At 32.6% G+C, this 18,799-nt stretch overlaps 2 protein-coding genes and 1 long non-coding RNA gene across 3 annotated transcripts; 1 reads left to right on the top strand and 2 right to left on the bottom strand.

The window, feature by feature from the left end:
• Positions 1–2,133: 2,133 nt before the first annotated feature.
• LOC137580577 (protein rolling stone) lies at positions 2,134–11,286 on the bottom strand. The gene is made up of 6 exons (XM_068294672.1): positions 11,250–11,286; positions 4,379–4,635; positions 3,372–3,597; positions 3,198–3,317; positions 2,946–3,129; positions 2,134–2,635 (listed from the first exon to the last, which is right to left on the bottom strand). The coding sequence occupies exons 2-6, from the start codon at positions 4,478–4,480 to the stop codon at positions 2,290–2,292; spliced, it is 978 nt and encodes a 325-aa protein (XP_068150773.1). The 5' UTR covers positions 4,481–4,635; positions 11,250–11,286; the 3' UTR covers positions 2,134–2,289.
• On the top strand, positions 5,216–5,988 carry LOC137580578 (uncharacterized). Its single transcript, XR_011033020.1, has 3 exons — positions 5,216–5,368; positions 5,433–5,597; positions 5,659–5,988. It is a non-coding gene; the product is annotated as an uncharacterized lncRNA (long non-coding RNA).
• Positions 11,287–13,894: 2,608 nt separating the features above from the next.
• Positions 13,895–18,307, bottom strand: rost (rolling stone). Its single transcript, XM_068294399.1, has 4 exons — positions 17,778–18,307; positions 14,694–15,045; positions 14,442–14,625; positions 13,895–14,380 (listed from the first exon to the last, which is right to left on the bottom strand). The coding sequence occupies exons 1-4, from the start codon at positions 17,877–17,879 to the stop codon at positions 14,191–14,193; spliced, it is 828 nt and encodes a 275-aa protein (XP_068150500.1). The 5' UTR covers positions 17,880–18,307; the 3' UTR covers positions 13,895–14,190.
• Between the last annotated feature and the right edge of the window lie 492 nt (positions 18,308–18,799).

The raw sequence follows: 18,799 nt of genomic DNA, 5'->3' as shown, positions 1-18,799 counted from the left end.
TTCTAAATTTATTTTAGATTTCCAACTCCCACAGTGGTTAGTAGTGGAAATTGCACCATCATGATCCAGTCATCAGAAAATAAAAAACGAAATTGATAACGAAAAACGTTTCACCAAAAAAGAGGTGAGATGGCGGCATGTGCGGGCGGGGGAGAGAAGAGATGGGAGCCTCCTTCAATTAGATGGGAATTGAAACACTAGCGAGTCCATGTTGTTTTGCCGGAAAGGTAAAGCGTTCAATTAATATTTATGATGGTAATAATTGACTACTACAATTATTTAGTTTCTTACAGTTCAATGCCATTCGGTTGCAAGGCAGAAGGATAGAAGCGCTGACACTTGATATTTGACAGCTGTCAAAATTTCCAAAGAGTTTTACAATTAAAATTTTATTTATTTCGATTTCATTGTTTTCATGCCCTGCAGATTGCTCGAAATTTATTTTGGTGATGATGAGAGAGAGTAAGAGAGTTCAATAGGCCCAGCAAGGACATGCAAAGAAATTCAAAACTCAAGGAAATTGTTCCCACTCTCTCTATCTCTCTCGCTCTCGCACAATTGGTGTGTATGTTTGTATATCGATCAAATTGGTCTCATATCGATCCATAGGCTAAACAGATGCGACGCCTAATTTGGTTTGGAAGTTGGGATATGTCACATGCCCCATTGTCGGCAAGGACAACAGCAACAGCAATAGCAATAACAACAACACCAAGAGAATAGAAACCTGACATTGACACTCACACCGCCAGGACAATGTCAACAATCAGTGTGCGTGTCTGTGTGTGAGTGAGTTAGTGTCTATATATGAGTTTGAGTGAATTTCCAGCTTATGCGTAATTCTAATCCTTCACAATGACCAATGACCAGAGCTCGTGTCTTACTCGTCCTTGGCTTTTTGTTCTGGGGCGTTTGTTGTTTTTCCCTCACTTTTTTCTCACCACGCTTCTGTTGTGTTTTCTGCTTTTTTTTTTTATTATAATTAAATGCCTTTTTGAAACTTAATTAAGGCTATACATTAGGACAACAATTGAGCAAGTCATCAAGAGTTTAACGCCACCAAGTGAGACCCAGTCTAGCTAGGTCAATTGATTCCCAATTGAAGCAAGAATCTGACAATGGTCAAAGCTGAGCACAGTCACTGTGATTAAGACCAAAAGCTGAACATAAACTAATAAACTTATAGAGGAACACCTTTGATAACTACATTTCAGAACTCCCAGAATCTTGTGTGCGAAAAATTAAATAAATAGAAACAAAATTTGTTTGATATGTTCATTTTAAAAGTGTCCAATGTTCATTTATTAGGATTGTTAGAAACTTTTCTTTGATTCGAAGAAAACCGAAAACGACATTTTAACTGGACTTTTGAATCAAAATTCCTACTAAAGACTAAAATAAATGAAGATGGTATTTCGATTATAAACAAGAAATAGATGAAATCAATCTTCAGACCAACAGATTGGCAGTCCTGCAGAGCTATTACAAATGGATAGGCTCCTTGCCTCAAAGTCTTCGAATCCTCTACACAATTTATGTGAAGTTTTTACTGGATGTTTCATTTTCATATTTTTATATACTAGGATGTCGAGAATCTGAAGCTTGCTGATTAAATTCAAACTCATTTTGGGGATATCCTGATTAACTGCATCATTTTCATACCGTTTTATAAATAGCCAAATGAAATTCCATTCCAAATTATAAAGGCCATTGTCCTTGCCCGATTGGCCTATGTTTGGTTATGTCCTTCATGCCTATTTAGGCTAATGTAGTCATTTAAAGGTGATTAGGGGCTCTTGTGTAAAATATTTACACTTTCATACGAAATCGGGCCACTTGAGAGCCTTCAACAGTTGGTGTCCGACTCATTGGATCTTCCCTCGTTTGGTTTATCGAGTGCATGCAAACTTTTCATCGGGACACTCCCATAAACCACAAACGCGTTTATAAATTTTTAATTATCAACTGTAAAATTCCCAAAGCCGCAGCAAGAGGCGTGGCAATCGAACTGGTTACCTCTTCACTATTTTATGGATTTTACTATTCAAGTATGACATGTTTGCATGACTAAATAAATATTGATTCAAAAATGGGTAAAGGACACAATACGAGCTAGTTATCAAGGCAAATGTGTTTGGTTTTTCCTTTCTTCTTTTTTTTTTTTGTTCTGTTTATTTCAATCCTCCACATTTAAAATATTTCATTAACATAGAATAAAACATAATATCACTGGTACAATTTGACTAAACTACACATAGAATAGTATATACAAATATTAGAAAAATTATCTTAAATCTTATTGACAGTCGCCATCTCGCCACTTGGCGAATACGCTTGATTCTCGTAACCGGTAAAATTGCCCAATACCATGGATATATGAGATGGCGAATGCTGAATGCCATTCGATGATTGCTTATCATCCAGTCCATTGGATTTACCCTGCTGCTTCTTATTGCTGGTGGGCAGGACAAACGAATTATTCCGACACACTCGGTGCAGAAACAGGCGCAGCTTGAAGAAGGCAAAAAGTAGCACATATATGACACAGGAGAGAATAAGGACACCCAACACAGTGATGAATGCCTCCTTGGGCTTACTCCAGTCAATCACATGGTAAATATATGGTTTACCCTTTCTGCAAAACGAAAGAGAAAACAGTTTTAAAATGGCCTCATTAAGAAAATGCCTCGTTTAACTAACTACCCTAGCCAAAATTAGGATGTTTCATCAGGCCCAAACTTTAGTAGTCACTATCTTCTTTTTTGTTACTTTTTCTAGGAGAGATTCTAGGAGATTCTCTGCTTTTAAAGTCTATGTAGATATAATCTTATTATCCCTATTAATACGAGGACAGAGACAACTTTCTTTCGAATTCTTTGGCTGTAACCAATGTCCTTTACCCACACACACACACACAAATAATGGTATGCTATTTGTTAACTTACTTGTTGATACCTCCATTGATTTGATAGATGTAAGAGAATATGGCATAGATAATGCCAAATAATACTGGAAGAAAGATATGTAAAAGTCTCAACGGATGGGCCACTATCCATAGATCGATGAACATGCATATGGAATTGAAGCCATGAGTGAGCACATTTGTGGCATCCAATGTGCTTTCATTAGCTGAAAAGAAAATGGAAAAATTATAGAAACTGCAATGGAATACCATCTTACTTTAGGGAATAACTCACCATCATAGAGGATGCTCCAATAGATGATAGTTATAACAATGGAAAGAACCAAAGTGATTATATGCATTCCCCAATAAATGCGGAAAAAACTACAGCAGCCATTCATATTCAAAAGTTTATCTAGAAAATAAAGTTTATAAAACATTTCATAATTTCAAAAATTTATATTCTTACCCGCATATTCTGGATGATAATGCCAGATGGTAACCAATATAGCACCCAAGAGATTTGTTAGCATGCACATCCAAATACCCCAATTGGTCATATAGATGAAGTACAACCAATAACTGGACTCATCGTCCTTTACAGGCCACATCGACTCAATCACAACGGCCACAAAGAAGAGAGCCATAAACCAGCGATAGAACAGATATGTCATACTTTTTGTGCATGTTTGCCACTGCAAAAGTAAAAAAGAAATATCCTTTTCTAAACATACATTTACAAATATGTGCACAGGTATGTGTCTTAGTTAGTGGTAGTTGCAGTTCGGTCCTATATAGTAAAGCAGAGCTATTATACAAGTATATAGACTATATATAGATGGTGGTCTGGTGACTGATTATCGATGGTTCGTGTGCTTATGAATATTTCATTAGTTTAATTTCAAATACTAGAACAATCGTTTCGCCTTCTTGGTCTCCTTTGCCTTCATGGCCACATTGATGATAGAGAAGTCATCGAATATGCTCAAGGTAAGACAATACATACTTATATAATGGTTTCACAACAGAGACCTGTGACAACGCCCAGTGCCTTTGTCCGTTGGCAGAGGTTAGTTCGTTAAGCCCCCCCAATGGCAAAAGACGAAAGAATGAAACATTATTATGATATTTTGCTTGTTCCAATTGAATTGAAATATCCAGAAACCAATAATTGGATTATTACCTAAATTACCAACTGAATTTTAGTTATTATCTAGCTTGGGTGATTTTTTTTTATTTATACGTACTTACCTAATAATGAGACTTCCTAAATTTATGTTAAGTTGGTTCGCAATGCGTAACCCAAGTAAACCCTTTAAAATACTCGTCAAGTTACATTGACCCCCATACAACTCCATTGTTTCCCAACAAGTTGTATACTTAATATCAATTGCGTGTCACTTGGAGGCGTTTAACTCTCAAAGACGTTCCATTGAACACACTTGACCAAATAATCAAACGAAAATTTATTCTTACCTGCGATTTTACAAAGTCATCAGGCGTATGATGATCGAATCCGCAGCCTTTTCGACGAAATTCCTTTTTAACAGGATGCACAATCCCCTGAAGTTTACTCATTTCAATAGCTTCCAAATTGGCCTAATAGTTTGAATTTTATTCTCAATTGTTCTTTGTTTTCTTAAAAGTTTAATTTATTGTTCTTGAGACAAGTTTTTCAATTCATATTTGTCGATGAAAGGCCATTCTCTGTGTAAATTTTTAGCTCTCTGCAACTAAAAAGAATAAATAAGAATAATAAGAACAAATATGAAGTTGGTTATTTACAAAAAAATAAGGAGAATGGAAGAATCTCAAGTAGATTAATTGATTTTCAGAGTTAAACATTAAAGATAGCCGAGAACAACTTATCGATAAATGAAGCTACTAATTGGAAAACTTTGATCGCTTCTAGTCCTATCCTATTAGTTGTCTTTAGGATAAGGTATTTATACACTCAAGGAATAAATTCACTGTTTCAAAGAAATAAATATTATATAAGTAATTTAGCGAATCTAAAAGAATAACAGTCTATTCAATCTTAGAGTTAAAATTTCAAATATTTTTCACCATCTCCTAGCGATGGCAGTGATTTTGAGTTAGTTAGTAGCTAACCTAATGACTCTTCCAAATATGGAGGTCATCTAGAGATCATCTAAAGAACGCACTTTGAAATTTTCGTTCCAAATGTTATTCAAATAATCATAAAAAAAACCAATTATTTTCAGTGTGTACTTTTTTGGACACAAATAAAAATTGTTAACGAATAACAAACTATTGGAAAGACGCAGTAGGCTTTGAAGGCAAAATTCATATTGAGTCTGAAAACAGACATTCAGTTATTCATTCAGAATTTTATTTTTGTATCGTTAATAGCTAGAGGTAAATAAAATTAAAAAAAAACCTTTTTTTCCAATATGTATAAGTTACGCAAATTATTATTGCCCTCTTTGCGTCCAATGATGTGCGGTAAGATGGACTTAAGTAAGAGCATTTAACAGTCTAAGAACACTTTAGCCATTCTCATCTACAGCTTCGCGTCAGTATTGCGATAAACAAGTACGGGATCTTACCCATTTTCCATTGATTCAAGTTTCGGAAGGTAAATTCAAATATATTAGTGCTCAAGTCTATATACATGGCTCAATGGCCAATGCCAGGGAAGTGATACGGGGCAGTAGTTCACTGAAATATCACAGTAAGTCTTAATAACCGATTCGATGTGTTCAGAATACATACAGATGTGGCGACCTTTTCAGTTGATATCTATGATGCTCTTCGTAAGGAGGCAAAGCAACACGATCTGTGCACCCAATGTACTGGCGGTGGATACATTGTCCATGATAGACAAAATAAGTACCTTAAGATCTATGGTCGCTCTCAGTCCATGGGCAAGGCAGACCATGAGAAAACTCGGGAGATCCTGTACGAGAAATTTGCAGACTACAAGATTGATGCAGAACCTGGAGAAAATGACGACTAAACAAGGCTAGCGACAACGCGACAAAGCGACAACGCGACAAGCGACAAAGGGCACCATTATCCAAATTTAGTTTTAAAAGTCTAAATTAAAATAAGTTAATTTAAAATAGTCGAAGTTGTGGGTTCCGGGGTCAATCAATTTAAACTACTAGGAAGCTAAGTTTTTACTCTATTCGGCCAGACATCTATTTAATGTCTATGGAGTTGGATCGGCTTCAATTAAACAACAATTCAGTCTGTCATTCGCTTCACTGAGCTCTCTATTATAGATATTTCCATTGCTACTATTCAAAATTGTTGTCTAGTCATTTGCGATCTTTATTTTGCCATGTTCCAACTTGTGTGACATTAATTGTCATTATATCCCATGAGTCGGCTTTATTAGTTATATCTCTCATAATATGAATGTGAGTTGGAAAAATAAGCACGAAATAATAAAACAATAAGACTGCTAAGGTCGCACCAAAATGGGCTGCAGAATGCGAAAAGCTAACAACAAAATACTACAAAAAGGTGTAGGTCATCACGCTGTTAAGTAATTCAGACTGCATAAAGTCCCTAACCATGAATTGTAGTGTACTGCATACCAGAAAAACAAGGCTAAACTTATGAAATGTAACTCGTAGGTTTTTAGCCCTGAAACGTTGTGAGTATCTTATCATTATGCATTTTAAAGTTAAGATAAACCATTCAACAGACACACTAGGTGTATTCTCTCTTTATCTCTTTTATGACTCCAAGAGACAATTCTTTTATAAAGGCAATTTTCACTAACAATTGAAAATAAGAAAAAGTAAGTCGACAAATTGAAATAACTGAATAAAAACTACTGACTTAGTTGTCATTATAAATCAAATATTTTTTAATATGCGGATGTCATTGGGGCAGTGTTATAGTAACCAAATGGCAGGAAAGATTTTTCATCACTGAAAACTAGATTTAATGTTTATTCATTTATGTACTTTAATACAGTTTTGAACACATTAGGTAAATTAAAACATTGCCAAATTTTAAACTATTTATAAAAGTGAAATGTTTTTAAACTTAATTTTGAATCAGGATATATGTAAGTACATATTATCAAGTTAGAAACAAAAAATGCTAATGAACAGCAAAATATTTGACTATTTCATGAAGCTAAAATTTATTACATTTTTTGGATAGAAGAAATATTAATTTCTTTTCAATTTCGAATAATGTTCTAATCCTTACATCGGAAATTCCAGTGCAATTTTCATTACGACCCTGATTTTGGATTACATTTGAATATACTGTAGTTCAATTTTTTGTTTTAGCACTAAAGAATACACTTCTTTGTTGTACTTTTTTATTAAGGAACAAGCACAATTAGATTAAAAAACTAATTGTAAATGCAATTTACTTTGCTTTTTATAACAATTACTAATTGGTATAATAATAATAATAATAAATTTATTACATTTAAAAAATCACCATGGTCATAGCCGTTTTAGACATATCGAGGAGAAATAATTTAATAATAATGAACCCATTGAGTATTACACTTTTTCTTATAAATTCTTTTATAAATTCAGCTTTTTTTTTGTTATAATAAAATTCAGTTGCTATATGTGCATAGATCGAAAAGCTATAACAAACTACATAGAAACTTTAAAATATATATTTCTTTTGTTTTTACGATGTTTTTTATATCATAAACTATTGCAGTTAGTTAGTTAATGCAAGACGTATTAAGTTCTTTCAAAGAAATAAGTGTCATTAATGAAATTATTATAATTCCTAATGGAAAAATGTTCAAATATAAAATTCAGCCATGTGCAAAACCTTTGCCTCAATGTAATAAAAATATTACTACAAAACAATATTTTACTTTATATTTCAACAAAGGTTATTTTTAAAGGTCACTTATTACAAAAATGTAGATCATTAAAAACAAGGTTTAATCGACTACTTTAAGAGTTTTTCACTAAGCGCTAAGTGCACGTCTGAAAATAATAGAGGATACCATCTAGATAGTATATTATTCTTGCTAGTTCATTAAATTATTTCATTTAATTAAACAACTTTGTTCTTTTCTTTTTTAATGTAATGTAAATGTGCAAAGATTTAATTTAAACATTTTAATTATACCGTTTACACTTTCAGCTAAAATGGCATACATAAATTAAAAAAAAAAAAACATTTGCAATTCAATTAGGTATATATGTACATACATATAGAGTAGTTTCATGGCCAGGTCGACCTCTTCACGAACGTCTTACTAAACAAGTTGACTAAAAGCTAACCTCAGAGTCCATCTAATATGTTTGATCTAATATGTTTGATGTGATTAAAGTAGGGTATCTCAGATTCATCTCTCTTGCTGTAAAACTAATTTTCCAAGTAGACAGAAAAACACATTTTAAATGAACGAAAAACTCAGATGTTTATCGTCCCTGAACTTGCACGCAGTTCACAGATAATCAACAACAACAACAACACGAAAAAAGTAAAAAAAAATATTTTAAAAAAACAACAACAACGACAAAATAACAACTACCAAAGCGAATGCTAGCTAGCTAACCTAGCCATAATTTTTAAAATTTATTTTTCGACTTGTCCCCTTCATTAACACACTCTCAAATAGACACACCAACACACACACACACACAATGATGTGTGCCACATTTTGGTCAACAAAACTTATGTATGTATTTTATATAGGTTTATGGCTCTTAAAAAGAGAAAAAAAAAACTAAAACGAAATGTACTACAATGAACCTGAAGATACAACAAAAAATATAAAAAAAAATAAACTTGTTGACCTTTACAAGCTGTGTAAACAATTTTGCTTCTTCTTTTTCATTCAAGTTGAATGCAGTCAAACCACATGTAAATGATCGATATGATAAAGGAAAAGAAAATAGTTCAATGAATTGCCAAAATAACAAATCTTGTCTTACTACTAAATATAGTAGAGCACAAATAGTCTTTGTCCATCTTATCATTGATTAGATAAGAGATCGTTTTTGTTTGGTAGACACAGCTGTCTACAGCCCAAGAAGAAAGATGAAAATTTGCCTAATTTCCATTCAATAGCCATAGAAAGTGAAATTCGAAAGAGTTCAAAGCCATGACAAACATTTCTTATGTTAATGTCAACGTAACCAGCTCGATATATGGCTGGATGGCCAACCATTTGACCATTTGACAAAACTTTCAAAATTTGCATTTAAATTTGTTTTAATTGTTTGGGTTAGAAATTTTTGTTGTTTACGATTTGCCAAAGACAAAGTCCATCTAGCTCAGGCCCAATAATAAAATAAAAAGTACTAATCAAAAAATCATTATTAAAAAATTCTTAAGTTTTTTTTTTATGACGCCACTTGGACGCTAATTAGTCCATTGATAAACCTTGATTGGGTTGTGAAGTTTGCTTTCTGGAATTGCTGATTAGGTGAGAAATTCAATTACTTATGCGTTTGAGGCAAGAAAATGTTGAATTGATTGAAACGATATTTTGACTTGGCTAAATCAAATATAATTTGCATATAACAGTGAAATAATTTGTATCTATTCTCAAGGTATTCAAATTGGATTACTTCGAGAAAGGGAAGAGTTAACGTGGCCATAGAACTGTTAGTGAAAGTGTAAGTACTTGCTTAACTGGTTTCTAAGTTGGCCCATTTGGTATGTATGTATGTATATACTTTGTGCATTTTCACACGATTTCCTCCCCTGGCACTAACAACTTGCCTTCATTCGTTTTATTTGTGTCTACTTCAGATAGATGCATTCATTTTTATGGCTTTCAAATTCAATAGGAGTTTGCTTTTAACAATTCATTGTGTAAACAAGTATAGGAGGTAAATATTGTCAGTTCAATGCTTTCATTAGAAACTATTTTCCACAAAACTTATCGAACATTTTGTTTAGTTTTTAAGAACTATCAACATGAAATGAATACAGAGTCAGCACCAAGCTCTATAGAAGATTTTGAGGCAAAGAGGGAAAAGTTTACAATCCTGGGAAGTACATATATTCTTGTGTTCTTAATCAGCAGGAGTTGCCTATTCCCTTCAATTTTCTAATAGCTCTATTTTTTAATAGTTTTGTTGTCCTTGGCAAAAGCAGTTTAGCAAACCTTAAGATTATGATTTAGAAATGTTTAGAATTTCATTAAAAATACATAAAATATAAAAAATCATATGTATGTTAGATCCTAAGACAGATATAACAATACTGACATATGTTTGCTCTAAAAACTGTCAACAAGAAAATCATTCTATGGCAATTGGAAATAATTCCCTCAACGACCTTTCGTTAAGTAACTTTGGCATTGTAACTTATTTTGTTTAGTCATTGGCCTTGAGGGGGGGATTATGTATATTAATTTTCTTCTAATAATATTGATTAGCTACTTATTTAGAACCGGTTCTAACTAGTAGCTAGTAACAGTTATTTTCTTTAACTAACAAATTTGTTTAACTTTTTTTAGATCCAAGCCGCAAGCCCTGACAACCTTTGCTTATAATACATTTTTTTAGCCCATGTTTATTGTATTTTATTGTCATAAACTCAATTAATCTTTAAATTATTATTTATGGAAAAATTATTTGTTGTTTCTATACACATATGATTGTAATTGTTAATTTTCAAAGATTCCATATGGTACGTGCCTTTCAATGAGGCAATATATATGCATATGGCTAAGCTAGAGTTTCGCCGATATGCCATGTATTTAAACATATATATGTATGTATGTATATATGTACATATATACATTTTTGTATATGTATTGAAACTATTTGCTTTGTGCTAGATTTTGGCTTTACACAAACTTGGCCAACACCTCGAAAACCATTGGCAGGTACTTATACTCTTTGTACACACAAGCTCACACACATACACACACAATGCATAGAAAAAGAACACAAAACAAAGCAAAGCAAAGCAAAAAATAGGCTAAGCTAGTTAACAATAATAATGATGTTTTTTTTTTCTCTTTTTTTCTTTTATTTGTTAATGTTTTTTTTTTTTTTGTAGTATTATTTTTTTTGCACATTTGAAGGGAATTACACGCGTGGCTGGGCAGTCTAACTGGCTTCTTTTTTTACGTTGCTGTTGTTGTTGTTGTTATAATAATATTTTGGCAGCAAGTTGGTAACGTATATTTGGGTCACCACAGCAACAACAGCAAGCAAAAACCAAAAACAAAAAAAAAACTTTGCATAACGGTTTGTCTGTCATTTTTTGAATTGCATTTGTCTTACAGCAACATTCACATTCACATTCACATTCATGTGCCAATGCATCAGAATCGAAGAGAGTAAAAGGAGCACACGATTCCCACATGGTGGGACCCAAATCCAAAGAAAACAAAATATAGTAATATATATTCAATACCAACCCAGACTCAATCACGACTTGACGACGCGACGCACGTTTCAAAACTGATCGCAGCTTGAATGGAACCAGTCTCCCCTAGACCCAAAACTCTCACGAATATCATAGCTGTGTAGGTAGTTTTATCATATACATAAACCAGTGCTTGATTCCCTCTCTCTCTCTCTCTCTCTCTCGGTTACGACCATGTGTGTTTGCAGGTAAGTTTACTAATTTAGTGGTTGCAGAACGATAAACAGCCGCAACGTAGGCAATAATGATGAAGATAATGATGCTATTTTTTCTCTGCTTCTTGTTTGCCTCTCCTTACTTCTTTATCAAATTTCGTCATAAGCAAAGACCAAGCATGGCAGACTTTAATTAGTCTTTGTCTTTTTTGGAAATTGGCTTTAAAGTTAGGTACAGTTTACAAAGACGAGAGAGAAAGAGACACAGAACTTGTTTCTGAACAAATAGAACACGTTAAGGTTTTACAATTTCTGGCACATTTCAAGTTGAGTACATTAAGGTGAAATATAAACTCAATACCCTTCACAGAAACCCCTTCTAATTGAACTTGTAACTTGAAACCCAAAACACTTGAATACATATCCCCATTTAACTTTTCCTAAAAAGAAACCAATATTTTTCCATATACAAATATTGCCTCTTGGAAAAAAAGCTTTATAGAAAAATGTATATCTTAATATATAACCAGATAAAAGCATCTTTAAAAATTACTTAATCGATTCTATGGTAGAACTCTCTCAATCTATTCAAATATCATCTATGGAGTTGATTTTTTCACATGTGGAAGGTAATGCAATTTGTTAGAATGTTTTCTATCTAATTAACACAAAGTTTCTTTTCTCTAAGTAAACTTCTTACTATAATCTACTAACTATGAATATAGTTATTAGGTACTTATCGCAATGGTTCAACTACTTGGAAAAACATATATAGCTCGAGTGCATTGAGGAACTTGAATATTTATATAGGTTTTTCCAAGTAGTTCAACAATCGCGACAAGTACCTAAACATTATATTTAATATTATAAACTTTCAAACTACAAATTTTCTTGGAAAAGTGTGACTAATTGTAAGCAAGTCCTAGAAATATATGTACACAACTGCCCATGGGTTATCAGGGGACCAAAACACTTAACTGACAATTGTTTATGAGTAATGAGTAATGAGTTATAGGATCGTACGATTTCCAACTAAAATGGCTACAGTATCAACAGTTCTTACATTGTTGTAAGCTACAAATATGACATATTTTAAGCACGAAAATTTATTATAAAGTTAAAATTTTTATGAATTTCAGTAGTTAATCTCACCTGGTGAGGTAAAGTCCGATTTAAATACCTCTTCAAAATTTAAGTATGAGCGGAATTGAGGTCAAGATATATTTGTAGAGCTACTCACACTTTATATTCCATAGTAATATTATTAAGGTAAGGAGACAATCGTCAATTCACATTTATGCGGGAACAATTAATTTAAAAGTTTAATATTTATGAATTTCCATTATCATAAACTTTTGCCGATGATGACATATGTATTTACAATAAGTACTTCAAGACCGCAAATATTTATATGACTAGTCATAAAATATAATCAACTACAAGTAATTCCAAATTTCGATCACATAATGTAAACATAGCTTAAGTAAAAAATTTTCTGCTTAAATTTGCCTAGTTATCAATTTTTTAATACAAATTCGAGTCTAAAATTTAATATGCCAAATTTCTGAGGGAGAGCGAGAGCTGGAAGAGTTTTATAACTCTTAAGGAATTACTTACAGAATTGGCAATAAGGCATTTATAGTTTTCCATTAAAGCACATAGAACTAAACAATAATTAAGACGAGCTCGTGTGATATCCTTTTCTGATGTTGAAAGACTTATTTGTATAAAAACCTTTCAATTTAATTATATAACTTCTTACCTGTAGGTAATTTAATACAATTACTTTATATATAAACTATAGCAAATTCTTAAAAATATTTAACAGTTCCTGGAATTCAAAGTATACTTGCAAAAACTGTAAATATTATTAGCTTTTGGTTCATATTTTCCATATTTTCAGTTTATTTGAGTGTCAACTAAACAAATGGTACGTCATTTTGTTATTTTTATCTGATTTCGGCGACCTACCTTTTGAATATACATATGTATATATCGCTGTGGTAATTAAAACAAAGATTCTTAAAAGATATTGACTTACATACATATAAATATCAATACTTGCAAACTTCACTGCGATTGGAGTCCCTTATGGCGTTTATTTCATAGGGGAAAGTTAAATATTTAACCAGCCCTTTCGATTTTGAATTGGAGATTATATTTTCATTACTTTTCATACTGGTAGTTGTTCTGAAACTTTGTCATTAATAAGATACTGTTATGGACTTAAAAATTACTTAATTTCCCTCTAATGAATATACTTTATTCACTCCAACTTACTCGAAGAAAATATACTTTATAATTTCTTTTGCAATTCGTTTTATTTTTCAAATATCTTTTTTCATAATACTTTTGTTCCCTCTAAAATTGGTTTTTCTGTCAACCAAATACTACAAAAGTAATTATCCATTTAGTAATCAAGTATTTTCAACAATATTCATTCTTAAACTATAAATTTACTCATAATGTAACAAGTTCTTCCTTTTCGTTGTTTGTAAATTGCTTAATTGTTTGTTGCTCATCGCTAATTTAAAAAAAAGAAACCTAAAATGGAACTAAATCAATTTATGTAGCTACAACATAAAGGAACCAGAAAAACCTAATATTACTAGTTACTACAGATAAATAAATGCTTTAATGCTGTGTGTGCGTTATGTGGGTGTTGTGTTACATGGATGGGTATAGATGAGTGTATGCGTCGGATGGTATGGAAAATGCTGGTATTAACTACTTCTAAACTGGGCGATGTCTGTGTTCATGATCCATGTATGTACGCCCTTATATAAGGCCAACAGCATGGGGCGTCCAGACCACACTGAATGCCCGATTGAATACCCTCTTCAATTTGTACAGGCCAAAGAGCAGGAGCCAGTAGCAGAATATCAACAGAAATATACCCACAAATGTCACCAGACAACGATCGGGATTGTGCCAATCCAGAATGGGATAGACGAAGGGATTGCCAAACCTGTAAAAGAAATGGCAAAATAGTTAAGAATCATCCTAAAATTTGTTGCTTTTCCACTTACTCATCTGTGCCGCCGCAAAGGTGATAGACCAGCGTAAAAAGGAAGAAGAAAATTGCCAATAGCATCCCATAGATCATGTGTAACAATCTCAAGGGAAAGGCCACAATCAGAAAATCAATTATCATCATGGTCGAGTTCAAGCCATGCGTGATAATGCTAATGGCAGGAAAGCGCACGGGTTTTTCTGTAAATGGATAGTCAAATGCAAATGATTTAAATTTATCTCGACCTTTCGCTCATTGAGTGACTTACCGGTGTGACCATACAGAAATATCCAGTATACTGTGGATATAATCAATGCCAATGACAGCGTCATATTATATAGCCACCAATAGATTTTCAAGCCTCTCGTTGTGCTGGCTTTATTTCCCGATTCTTGGACCAGACTGCGTGTATCTTTAATATCATAATGCCAATAGGTGACTTGTATGGCAGAGATCAGCATAGTAATGGCACACAGTCCGAAACCCCAATTAGTCATATAAATGAAGAATTTGCCATCACAAAATTGCATAATGATGCACATAATGTATACGGACAGGAAAAAGAGAGCCCAGATCCATCGATATAGTAAATAGATTCCATTGGTTTCATCTTTCTGCCACTGCAAATAAAAGCGGGGGCAGACAATTAGCGATAAGTGAAGTTCAATTGAAGTCACACTCAATGTGTATGGAGGTAATAGGGACTATAATCTTTTGTCACACATTCAGATAGGCAAAAATAGAATATGTCATTGAATTGATATGAAAAGAGAGACCAACTTCATTACTAGTTAACATTCTGACATTAAATTTTGCATTTATTTTTGGGTACACTGCCAGAAAGCGACCTTTTCTTTTTATTTAAATGTTTACATCTTCTAAACAAAGAACATGTTCTAAATATAAGTTCTTCTTCCTTTAGTTGCTGATTTTTGCCTTCTAACCAAAGATCATGTTCTTCAGCCCAACTGTATATAACTCTAAGAAACGCAAGGGTATTTCAACGTCATCATGATAAAATCAGCTATCAGAATATTTGATCAAAGAAACCGCAAAGTGTTAATACGTAAATCAAATTAAGATACATTTGCTGTTCCATTCCTAATCATTGTGACACGTGCCATACAGTGTATCCAAATTGTTTCTGAACCAATTTTTAGATAATCAAACTGATATCAATGCAATTAGCAAATAATCAATGGCTTATATATGTAACTTAGTCATACTATCTAACTACAATAAAATGATGTGTCGTTAATGTTCATTGTTTTACTTTTTTACTCTTATGTGGGTAATGCTTTTGCGTTTTTAGATACTAAAAGAATTACTTTAAAAATTTGAGATAAGATCTATTTTAAGGTAATGCTAGATAGATAAAATAGCTAAAAGTTTAAAGTCCAAAGTTCGATAACTAATTTTGCACATGTTTTTATGTAATGTGTTGTCTTTTTATCTGTCTATAATGAAAAAAGTCGAATTTGACAATCAATAACAAAAATTCTAAAGAATAATTTCGGTAACTTTTTTTATCTTTCACATTGATATTCATACGTCATCAAAGACCCCTTATAGACATTTGTTATATCTATCTTTGAAAGCCAATTGTCTATGGAGGCAAACACACAACAAAGTTGATAAACTTTCTGAAACAGGTGCCAAATTACTTATCAACCTTTGGCACGCCAAAAACCTAACTTCCGTCAGAAGTAAAAAGTAACCTTCAACTATTTTATCTAACAACATCACTGTGATTAGATCTTATCATTTCACTTGAAATTCATATACATTCCATGTAATACCAACCAACACCTTATACCTATGAGTATTATTCTGTAATCTAGTATTTACAATGTAGTAATACGAATTTTTCCATGCTCTCAATTTCTCTTATCACTCTGTATAAGTACATACGCAGATAGATCACTGTCTGACCCTTGTAGTAACCTTTTATAAATTTATGTAATTTAATTAACAACAATAATACCCATATATAAGTGCTTCACCTGAATCACCTTTAATTCAACTGATTGCCCAGGTCGGGCAAATAAATATTTTTCTTATCAGTTTTGCCATTTACCTTATCAATTTTGGAAGCTGTCAAACGATGACGTAGCTAAAACTCGTGTCTAACAGTTTGGTTGCTTTGATTTGTTTTGTTTTCTTTTTCTTTTTTGTTATTAGGTAAATCAAAACAAAAGGAAATTAAAAACTATTTTGTATTTACGCAATGATAATTCAATTTATTTGATTTGCACTTGAATTTGGCGGAAATGGTTTGTCAAAAAAAAAAAAACAAAACAACCAAATCGTTTTGATCGAATTCTAGTTATATACATATAACAACATATGGCGGTCGATTCAAATTAAATGCTAACAAAAAAATGTTGTTAATAATTTGCGATAATTTGTCAAATTTCTCGGAATGTCACGACAGGGGCGTTACGATTTAGGGGGCGAAAACTTTTAAGGGTGTTGACTAACATTTCACTCTGTATATACAACAATGAACTTTCAAGAGTTCTTTACAATAAAAAATATAAAACTTTTAATACAAATGCCCTTATCTAGACTAGCAAATCACAATACACCAGTCAAATTTGTTTTAGGGGCAACTTTATAAAACGAAGAAACACTTTATGAAAAAATGGTTTATATATTAAAATGGTTTATATATTAAGAAAACTAATTAATAAGCTAAAATTAATGAGAAATTTGATTAAAAAATTTATATTTTTTAGCTCTTATGTAACTATTACGACAAATTAAGTAAAGGTGCAACAAAATCTTTGCTACAATCAAACATTCCTTCAATTTCTCATTGCTAACTCATATCTTATTTCTAAATCAACACTGTGTCGCCACCTAGCAAACAGTAGTACCTTTATGACGTCTTTAGTAAACCTTTTTAGATTGTAAAGAAATGCAACAGCTGAATAAATTTTTTAATACAAATACCAGGGGCTTGGCTAGAGTTTGATTTGACGGGGCACAGTCTATAAGTCAAAATATTGACCTGTCTGTTAATGCCGATCATGATTATATAGTAGGTACCTGCTGATTATATACAGACATTCAATAAGGTACAGAGTATATTTGTTAAACAATTTAAATTTGCATCTTCTGATCAAGGAAAAGCAAATAAATTACATAATATCAAAAATTTTAACTCTAATTGTGAACCCACTCAACACTTTTAAAGTTAAATATTTAAACTAATAAAATTATTTTAGTTTCAACTTTAAGGAGCTTTTGACGCATTCTTTTACGAGGTGAGCAACAAGTATTTGAACTCTGATATCATTTATATGTACCTACATATATATCTGAACATTGAACTGATAATAATATTTACCTGTGATCTGTAGAACAAATGGACCCGATTGTATTCGAATCCGAAGTTTTTTTTCTGCAATTCTTTGTTAAAGCCTTTGCAAAATTTTTTAACAAATTGCATGTTTCGTTTGGTTTTTATCAAATTTTATATTTCAGCTTAAGCAGCACTTTTTAAAAATATTTTTTCTTGATTTATGTTTACAAGTTCCAGCGTATGAGATGATGACGACGACAATTGCTGCTGCTGCTGCTCGTTGATGGCACTGATCTTGACACTTTAAACGGAGAGTGTGGAATGTGTGGAAGAGGGGAGTGTACCGGGGGTGGGAAGTGAGTGTGCTAAGTGAGTTAACTTTAAGGCAATATCGCTTGATATGCGCACTCCACTCTCGGGCAGTACACGCGATCAACTAACTGAATGTTTGGGAAGGCAGAACGTCTTTGGCCCCCTCTTCGAAGACCGAGTACCGACTACGTCTACCGGACCCGATGACGAAACTCCGATTAGAACAACAACAAATAATAACAACAGCAAACGCAACGGAGGTTCGTTCTCTGGGACTGTCTAACGGGAAATGCGAAAAATTATTATTGACATAACATGCTTTATAAGCGATCGACGCCCCAAAAGCAATAAATAACTAAAAAGTTGAAAAAAATATAGTGTAAAAGAGAGAACAAAAGGGAGAGAATGAGTGGGGAGAGTGAAAAGAATTAGAACCAAGTAAATTAAATTAAAGACCCGAGCATGGCCAATAAAAACTATGTATATACAAATGTTTTATATGTAACATTTCATGTGCCAACAAGAGAGTCTCGAATAACAGCAGTCGACAGAATATCATCAATGTGGGAACGGATGATACAGATACAGATCTATATATATATGTATATATTAATAATATTGACAGCAATAAACATCATGAACTTGATGCCATAAAGGTCGATCAATTAAACAAACATTTGCGGGTGTCCCAAAAACGCGACATACAATCCAAAGAAAATATACACATAGCTATATACTCCAAATAGTGACCTACA

The sequence above is a fragment of the Drosophila tropicalis genome, unplaced genomic scaffold (genome assembly GCF_018151085.1).
Source record: "Drosophila tropicalis isolate 14030-0801.00 unplaced genomic scaffold, ASM1815108v1 contig_845, whole genome shotgun sequence".
NCBI lineage: Eukaryota > Metazoa > Arthropoda > Insecta > Diptera > Drosophilidae > Drosophila > Drosophila tropicalis.
This window is presented reverse-complemented; position numbering and strand designations above follow the sequence as displayed.

Bases quoted from the DNA above. Each gene is read 5' to 3' on its own strand.
- LOC137580577 (XM_068294672.1), bottom strand. From the start codon at position 4,480: ATGAGTAAACTTCAGGGGATTGTGCATCCTGTTAAAAAGGAATTTCGT. The intron at 3,130-3,197 runs GTGAGTTATTCC...TTTTCTTTTCAG, and splicing joins TTGGAGCATCCTCTATGATG to CTAATGAAAGCACATTGGAT. The intron at 2,636-2,945 runs GTAAGTTAACAA...TTCGTTTTGCAG, and splicing joins ATCAATGGAGGTATCAACAA to AAAGGGTAAACCATATATTT.
- rost (XM_068294399.1), bottom strand. From the start codon at position 17,879: ATGCAATTTGTTAAAAAATTTTGCAAAGGCTTTAACAAAGAATTGCAG. The intron at 15,046-17,777 runs GTAAATATTATT...TTTTATTTGCAG, and splicing joins ATTTGTTCTACAGATCACAG to TGGCAGAAAGATGAAACCAA. The intron at 14,626-14,693 runs GTAAGTCACTCA...ATCCATTTACAG, and splicing joins ATTTCTGTATGGTCACACCG to AAAAACCCGTGCGCTTTCCT.